General features: G+C 34.7%; 1 protein-coding gene across 1 annotated transcript; it reads right to left on the bottom strand.

Annotated features, from left to right (window-relative positions):
- Positions 1–5,064: 5,064 nt before the first annotated feature.
- LOC131327688 (uncharacterized) lies at positions 5,065–7,265 on the bottom strand. Its single transcript, XM_058360832.1, has 2 exons — positions 7,071–7,265; positions 5,065–5,436 (listed from the first exon to the last, which is right to left on the bottom strand). The coding sequence occupies exons 1-2, from the start codon at positions 7,263–7,265 to the stop codon at positions 5,065–5,067; spliced, it is 567 nt and encodes a 188-aa protein (XP_058216815.1).
- Between the last annotated feature and the right edge of the window lie 1,950 nt (positions 7,266–9,215).

Below are 9,215 nucleotides of genomic sequence, written 5' to 3'. Positions count from 1 at the left end.
TTGCAAATGGATGGTTTCTATTTTTTTATAACTAAAACGGAAACGTTTAGGGGCTACTATGTCAATGGGGGCAGCAGAGCCCCCGGGTCCCCCATACTTTTTAATTTAATTTTTTTATTTAATTACTTATATCTATTTATTTAATTTCTATAAATACACCATTTGTATATTTAAAAATATAATTCAAGAATTAAGTGCTTTAATTCTCAATTCAATTAAATCAGAGCAAAGATCGTTTTTTTATTATTTTATTTTAAATGGTCATAATGAATTTTTTGGTTTAAGACTTTTCAACAAACTCCCTAAGACTCATTATTTAGTTTTAAGACTCTCTTAGGGTATCCATTGAAAGGCCTTGGAGCCAAAAATTTATTATGACCATTTAGGATGAAATGATCAGAAAAATAACAACTTTGCACCGGTTCAAACGGATTGAAAATTGAAACACTTATTTTCGTAACTATATTTTTTAATCTATAAAGGACCAAAAAAAAAAACAGTGGGATAAACATGATCAATTGAAACACTTTTTTTCTTTCAATTACTTTACAAAGCTTAGAATTAGACTTGAACCTATTATTAAAAAAAAAAATTCAAACCGGAAAGAAAGAAAATGAAATAAAATGAAAAAAAAAAACTGGAAAAGAAAAGGAAAAAAAAGAAGAAAAAAAGAAGCAGAAAGTGGAAAAAAAGAAAAGGGAGAGAGAGAGAGAGAGCGAGAGGGACTCGGATCCTCTCCACAGGTCCCTCTCCCTAGATCTTACCCATCTTTTAATCACATGGAAACACCTCATTAATGAAGTAATCCAACGGCCAAAACACAAGCCAGCAATGCATCCAAATGTCACATTAGTGAAACGGTGTTGTTTCATGTGCCCTTTCCAACACAAAAGTAACGGCAGCAGAAAACCCCATAGGCTCCGTTAACACGTCCCCTTTTCAACGTTGGCCTCTCTCTCTCTCTCTCTCTCTCTCTCGCACACACACCTCGCCTTGCTCTCACAGACAGATATGGGGTTTCAGATGACCGGGATATGGCAGTTCCGATGAGCGGGATATATCCGCACGACTATGATGATTTCCTTGTGGATCTTCTCCTCTTGGAAATCTAGCCCTTATTTCAACTTTTAGTTTTGATTTTCATTTGAGTTCCTGAAATTTAAGGGCTTTGTTCTGATTTCATCTTGAAAGTAAGTGTATTCTGGAGATTAGGGCTTCTTTGATTCTATATTTTGGAAAATGAAGATTTATTTTTGCCCCGGAGTTTTTCTGTCATATGCTGTGGTCATTGAAGAACAGGACAAACACCATTCCTGTAAATATATTGAAAGAAATATATGCTAAAAATCAAACCCACTTTCTTTCTTCTTCTTCTTCTTCTTTTGGTTCATAAAATCAAACCCATTTTCAATAATATTTCAAGTGAAGGGAAGAGAGGGCGAGGATGGCCTTGATACATCGGATCTGGCTGGGGAGTCGACAATATCGGCGACGGTTGGTGTTTGATAGAGTGTAGTCGTGGCTGTTTCCGACGAAGAGGTTGACAGATGCAGGCCTTAGCAATGGCGATGTGTTATCGTCCATGGATGAATTTACGGCTAGGAGGTAAAGCAGTGCTTCCAAGAGAGAGAAGAGACAGAGAGACGGAAAAGGTCGGCGTTAATTTGCCGTGAAAGTAAACGACATCGTCTAGATGACAATTTCTGGACTTGGTGCAGTGGCTTGTATTTGGCCGTTGATTACTTCATTAATGAGGTGTCCCCATGTGGTTAAAAGATGGGTAAGATCTGGGGAGAAAGACCTGTGGAGAGGATCTGAGTCCGAGCGAGAGGGGGGGGGGGGGGGGGGGTAAACTGGGAAAAGGGAGGTGGGGCCGAGGGGGGGGGGGGTGTGTGTGTGTGTGTCGGGGGGGGGGGGGGGGGGGGGAGTAGCAGCTCTCGTAAGTAGGAAAAGTGGAGGAAAAAGTTGATGTGAAAAATGTAATGATGATGTCTTTTTAATAAGTTGAAGTTACGAAACAGGACACTTAAAAAGGGACGAAAGGAGTAAGAAATAAGCAAAATCTTTCGGCTAACAATTGCATTTGTTTATTTTGTGAGCGGATTTTGTATAAGCAGTTAAGTAATTGAATCTCAATAACGAAATTTATTTTTCCAAAACAAAAAAAAAAAAAGCAAGTCAACCACACTGAGGCCTATAAATACTTAAGATTTAACGTCCAGATCTGTTTTATTGTCGAGAGCTGCTATTCCCCCCCTTCTGACACAGCCCCCCTCCCGACCCCACCCCCTCCTTCCTGTTTTACCCTCTTCCCCAGCTCCTTTTTCTTCTTCTTCTTCTTTTTTTTTTTTCTAATTTTCAATTTTTTCCTTTATTTGCTTCCTTTCCCATTTTTCCTCCTTTTTTTTTGGGTTAACTAAAATTCTATTTTCAATTAACCACCACAATATCATATTTAAGACCAACGCTCTGTGCCAAAAGCTAACATATTTCTATGCTTTCAAAAATCTATATAAAAAAAAACAAATATATATAAGTACAACATTAACCAGTTCAACGATCACCCTAAAGAATCCTTATTTAGTTTAAAGCTCTTAGGGTGCCCATTGAAAGGTTTTAGAGCCAAAAATTTATTAGAACCATTTAGGATGAAATGATTAGAAAAATAACATCTTTGCACTTATTCAAACGAATTGAAAATTAAAACACTTATTTTTTAAAACCGTTTATATATTAAAAAATATAGTTAAAAGTTAATCTGACTATTTTTTTCCTTTTTTTCCTATAGATATATATATATATATATATATATATATATATATATATGAGTTAGGTTCCGGTGAGGGATCCCTCATTTTATTAAAATGAGGGACTCCCCTTCCCGATTGAATTTCGATGATCCGAGCCGCTCAAAGTGATCAGAACGTGATTTTAAGGGTCCCTGTGAGAAATCAGCAAAAAAAATGACCGGGAAGGGCTTCATCCGAGCAGTTTTCATTGAACGGTTCAATGAAAACTGCTCGGATGAAGCCCTTCCCGGTCATTTTTTTTGCTGATTTCTCACAGGGACCCTTAAAATTACGTTCTGCACACATTGAACGGTTCGAATTTTCAAAATTTGATCGGGAAATGAAAGTCCCTCATTTTAACAAAATGAGGGATCCCTCATTTGAAAATTCCTCATATATATATATATATATATATTAAAAAATATAGTTAAAAAAAGTATTTCAAGTTTCAATCCATTTGAACCGGTGCAAAAATATTATTTTTCTAAACATTTCATCCTAAATGGTCGTACTAAATTTTAGAATACACTTATTTTTTAAACTATTTTTTTAATATATAAACGGTGTAAAAAAATAAGTGTTTCAATTTTCAATCCGTTTGAATCGGTTCAAAGATGTTATTTTTCTGATTATTTCATCCTAAATGGTCATAATAAATTTTTGGCTCCAAGGCCTTTCAATGGACACCTTAAAAGAGTTTTGAAACTAAATAATGAGTCTTAGGGTGTTTGTTGAAAGACCTTAAACCAAAAAATTCATTATGACCATTCAAAATAAAATAATAATAAACAGATCTTTGCTCTGAAACGACAATCCTAAAACGGCACGTTTTAGTTTTAACCATCAATTTACAATCTTATGGAGCAGAAACGTGATTATAAGAACCCTAAAGACAATTTGATATGTCTCTTAGAATAATATGATTAGAATACAAATATTTTTTTTAACTAAAAGGTTGCCGTAGCCGGGGGGGGGGGGGGGGGGGGGGGGGGGAGGGGGAATAGCAATTTACTTTATTGTCTCATTAGAACAAGTTTACCAGTTATTAGCTAAACAAACTTACGAACAGTGCATATTTTTTATTTTACCTACTCATATTTCTTTTAACACTACACCAACACTATTTATTTAACATATCTCCTATTACAATATATTTTCTTTCCTTTTTCAACATGCACCAAAGTGCATATTTTTGAAAAAAGAAGAAAGAGAGAGAGAGAGAGAGAGGGATGGAGAGAGGAGAGAGAAATTAATGTAAAATATTGCATACCTCATGTACAGTGCTTCTCTACTTGTGCCGAAGCACTATAGACAAATGCATTTTACCGCAGCTTTTGAAGAAGTGCTGCATGTGCTTCTTTTTGTACTTTTGCAATCTAAAATACCTAAAAATTCAAAATACTTAAGCTGATGTTGTTGCTCTTAGGCTCCGTTCCAGAAACCTTCTTAAAAAATAAGCAGCTTATTTCACATTTTTAAACTAAAAAAATAAAGAAAATGAAAAATAATTTAATAATTTTTTTTGCATCGTATAAAAGATCTCATCGAGATCTTCCAAACAAGATCTATATTGCATATTTCAGATTTTAATAAGCCCAAAAATTTTGAGTTTAAAATTAACTTCTCAAAAAATAAGGACTTATTTTTTATTCTGGAACGGAGCCTTAGTGATTAGTCCGTCCAACCACAGCACATGCTCTGTTTTGTTGTCTCATCAGAATTAGATCCAGGTAACTTATCACCAAAATCATTTTTCAGGTTTTCTTTTGTGGAAAAAAAAAAAAACTAATTTTCATGAAAGGAACCTTCATGAAAAATATCTTCAAATTCTCAAAATAAAATTAAATACAAAGCAAAGTGAAATTAAGTAACATGAAAATGACCAGTGCTTGCAGAAACAGTTTTACAAGAAAGACCCGACTCCCCTACAGGTACAAGTTTGGACTCAAGGAGCAGTCAATAGTCATCATAGTCATCGCTCTGTGGCCGTCCATCTCAACAATCAACAATTCAAATTTTTATCATATCAAGACCTTAACAGTAAAAATCTTTCAACAAATCTGGACCAAAACAGCTGTTGTTTGCAGTCCAAAATCAACTAATTGAAAACACCAATACATGTAACAGTTAATGCACGCGTTAGAACAAGAACTTGGGTTATCTGATTTGGGTATAAAAACTCATTCCAAATCAACCCACAAAATAAATTACAAAAAAATACAAATCCCAAAAACATTTAGTAAATAAATAAAAGAAGAAGAGAAAAAAAGAGTCCCTACCAAAAGAAAGATTTAGAAGCAGTGTTGGTGGCGTTATAGAGTCGAATAAACCTCTTCTTTCTAGTACCACAGAAGAGCCCCCCGTTTCTCAACCTGAACCAGAGCATTTTCCGGAACTTTACGGCGGATCGGAGCCTGATCCATATGACTCTTTTGACCCGGAATACAGACCCCTTAATCCTCTCTGTAAAGCTCTTCTTCCTGCAGAATTGGTAACTCCTAAGAACAAACAGTTGTCTCTTTTCAATGTCCGTGTGTGGGTGTACGGGTAACCCGTTTCTGGTCTGAATATTGGACCCATACCCGTTTGGTTCACGGCCATAAGCATTTGTTTGAGAGAGAGAGAGAGAGATTGTTGTGCGTGAGAGCTTGGGTGGGGTGGGGGTGGGTTTGTGTTTTTCAACACAAAGGGTTGTTTGGTGGCGTTTTTAAATTCTCTCCACGGTCCAAACAGTGACTTTTTCTTGTTATACTATACTACCAGTATTTTCTTGTATTGTGAATATTTTAAGAACAATGGTCGGGACAATCAAGGAATTGCAGGGATACGGAGACAGACACCTGTCTCCAGAACCGTCGGTATTTAGGAGTATTTTCGTGTACAAAAATGCTTGAGGTACATCGGGTGTGGCACACCCAGCTACACCCCTCTCACATACATGTGAGGTCCGTGGATATGTATACTTCTGTCTATTTCGCAGCATTTTTTTATTTTGTTAACATTTGGTCAAAATGCATCTATAATGCGATTCATTTCAATGCAATTTTTTTTAAATAATTAAGTTTTAACCAATTCGAAAAGGTAGAAAAATAAATATAATTACCTACAATCATCTTTAGTGAACTTTTTTAAGTTTCGATCCAACTTCTATTTATTCTTTTATTTTCCGGAGAACAATGGATCACATAGAAATTATGACTCAAAATTGTGATAAAAAGATTATTACTACTAATAAATTAAAAATAAGCAAAATGTTAGACTTTCTTTAGAACATAGGGAAAGGCCCTTCAAAAAAACAAATAACATAGGAGAAGGATGGAAAAGAAGGAAAAGTTAACAGCCTTGTTCGTTTCTGAGTTTAGAAAAGTTTTTGTTTTCTTTTGTAATTATTATCTTATTTTTCTCTCCAATCATTATCATATTTCTCCAATTATTACTTTCATGTCTCTTTCTATCTATCTCCACTCATTACCCCTTTCTTTAATCACTCTGTTTCTCTTTCTATCCACAACCAAAACTAAAATACCCGAAACTACCAAACAAACAAAGCCGTAACAAATTTTCTATTCTTGTGTTTGATTTGAATGAAGAATAGACTATTTCATCCTTGGTTGTGCGGAAAAAATTTCCTTGGTTGTGCTTTTTTTATTGCGCGCAGCTTTTCCAAGAAAAGAGAAAATGGCAAAACAGCCTGTCAAGCAAAGTGTAAAATTCTCCCTCCATTTTCTTGAATTATTCATTTTACGGCCCGACTAACATCCGTCCCATGGGTGAGGATTACCCATTCACTCTAATGATTAACTTATGCACCATAATTTTTGGGTTTGTTCTTATTTAATTTTTTTTTACGTTTGTTAGTTTTATGCCAAATTTTTATGTTATATGGGTGAGAGGAACCAAAGAAGTAAAAAATTATGATTTTTTTTTATCATAATTTTCCGGAAAAGTAAAATAGCATATCAAGAAAAGTGTAAACTTTTTTTTTTATCATAATTTTCCGGAAAAGTAAAAGTCCTAATTTTTTATTTTTCCGGTTCCTCTCATCCTTACTCACCCATATCACATAAAAATTTGCTGTAAAACTAACCAAAAAAAAAAATTGAATAAAGACAAAATCAAAAAATTAAGTATTCTACATAAGTTAATCATCGGCGTAATTGATTATAATCAGTCAAATCACTAGGGGAAATCACAGATTAGTGGGAAGAGGGGTATTTTATCCCCAAGTCATGGAATAGTTTTCTGGAATTGAAAAGTCATGGAAAGGAAAATATTAATTGCCAAGACATGATTTTGAAGACAAAAATGCCCTCCCTCCAAAATCATTTTACTTTCAAACCCTTTGTTCTTGACACCGGATCCCCACCACCTGCGGCCGCCTGGTGGCGGTACACGCCCCCACCCCCAAACTGCCGCCGCCGCCATAGCCAGAAGGACCGCACCACCACCGGACAGAGGATCTGGTGCCTTGTTCATATTATTTGAATTATAAAAGAGCAAGTGATTAATTATAAAAAAAACTACATTGTGTATTAGTAAAGACCAATCTTTCTGTTAACATAGATCAAATAATATTTTTTTAGAGAATTTTGTCCCAAATAATTTAACTATTCATATTATTTGAGTTATAAAAGAGCAAGTGATTAATTCTAAAAAACTACATTGTATATTACTCCCTCCGTCCCTTTTTAAGTGTCCTGCTTCGTAATTCCAACTTATTAAAAAGACATCATCATTACACCTTTCACATCAACTTTTTCCTCCACTTTCCCTATTTACCCATCATCATTACACTTTTACTCACTAACTTTTCAAAATAAAATCTACTTTAGGGACAAAATAGACAATACACCAACTTTTACCCCCCTAACTTTACAAAATGGACACTTATTAAGGGACAGCCCAAAATGGAATACTGGACACAAAAAAAGGGACGGAGGGAGTAGTAAAAACCAATTTTTTTATTAACATAGACCAAATCATATTTTTTTAGAGAATTTTGTCCCAAATAATTTGACTTTTTATATTATTTGAGTTATAAAAGAGCAAGTGATTAATTCTAAAAAACTACATTATGTATTAGTAAAGACTAATCTTTCTGTTAACATAGACTAAATCATATTTTTTTAAAGAACTTTGTCCCAAATCATATTTTGTTTGTTTGGAATAAGTTCATATCGTTTATTAACTCATGCCGATACTTTCTTCACCTTTTTCTGGATTCTACGCCATTGATCATGCGTTCCAATCTGAGTGGATTGCACCCAGCGGTGCTACCCAGCCTTTTCCTCACAGATTTATGCAAATGTAATTTACTAGTTCTAATACTTTCGTTTATGCAAAACCCCAGCCTTTTCATTGCACCTTTTGTATTTCGATCACAAACCCATTTGAAATTTAAAAAAAATACAAAACAGACGAGTTGACTTGGTCCAAATCGAAGACGACGACGCGGTGGTGGTTGATGAAGGTTTGAACCGTTTGTTTTGGGAATACTGGAATTGTTGAGCTCGGCGATGTGGTGGTGATGGCTGACAACGGCAATGGTGGATGTGGTGGGTGTGATGGGCGACGGTGATGGGTTGGGGAAAAACGAAAATTGCTACTTGAGAAAGTAAAAGTTTTGATCTTTAATGAATTAAAAACGAGAAATTGAAACAAAAGAAGATTTTAATGAAGATTTGATTTTGAAGGATATGAGTCATGGTTGAAGCGGCGGAGGATGGGGTGGTCGGTGACGAAATTCTGACAGGAGGGAGACTTTGTTGATTGAAAGTCGGCGACTGTGAGAAAGAGAAGGGGAGGGTTGGCTAAAGGGCGTAATAGTCATTTAACATGGCCCTTTCATGTACTAGGAATTTATCTTCCTCCGTTTCATGTTTAGAGTAATTTCACAAAAACTGGTCCATGATTTGGGGATAAAATACCCCACTACCTACTAAACCATGATTTCCCCAAATCACTACCACTGCAGAACATTTTTCAGCGCCTTTTATTGTGCCGGTCCCTAAATGCAAAGGACAATCTTACCCTCCATTTTATGACGTTTATATAGCTCCTAAAAAAGCCACAAAGAAGATTTGATCAACTCTTGAATTTTTTTTCTTTAATTAAATTTTTTGTTTTTGTTAATTTTACATTAAATTTTTGGTATTATTATTCATCCCAACAAAAAAAATAATTAAGAAAAGTAGAAATATATGAACCAAACACAATATTTCTTGAATGAAGGCAAAAATAATCTATAAAATATGTTTGTTTTGAATTATTGTTGTTTCTAGTACATGGTTTTAAACTCTTGATGGCAATTTTTACATTTTGTAATTCTGATTAATCAGCAATCCATAAAAATTTAATGCAAAACAAATAAAGGAGAATTTTTTTTGAATAAAAATAAAAAAGAATTCAAAAGAATTATAACCAAAA

This window comes from Rhododendron vialii, chromosome 5a (genome assembly GCF_030253575.1).
Source record: "Rhododendron vialii isolate Sample 1 chromosome 5a, ASM3025357v1".
Lineage (NCBI taxonomy): Eukaryota > Viridiplantae > Streptophyta > Magnoliopsida > Ericales > Ericaceae > Rhododendron > Rhododendron vialii.
The sequence above is the reverse complement of the archived record's forward strand: the minus strand, read 5'-3'. Positions and strand labels throughout refer to the sequence as shown.

Bases quoted from the DNA above. Each gene is read 5' to 3' on its own strand.
- LOC131327688 (XM_058360832.1), bottom strand. From the start codon at position 7,265: ATGAACAAGGCACCAGATCCTCTGTCCGGTGGTGGTGCGGTCCTTCTG. The intron at 5,437-7,070 runs GCAATTAATATT...ACCCCACCCAAG, and splicing joins GTCTTCAAAATCATGTCTTG to CTCTCACGCACAACAATCTC.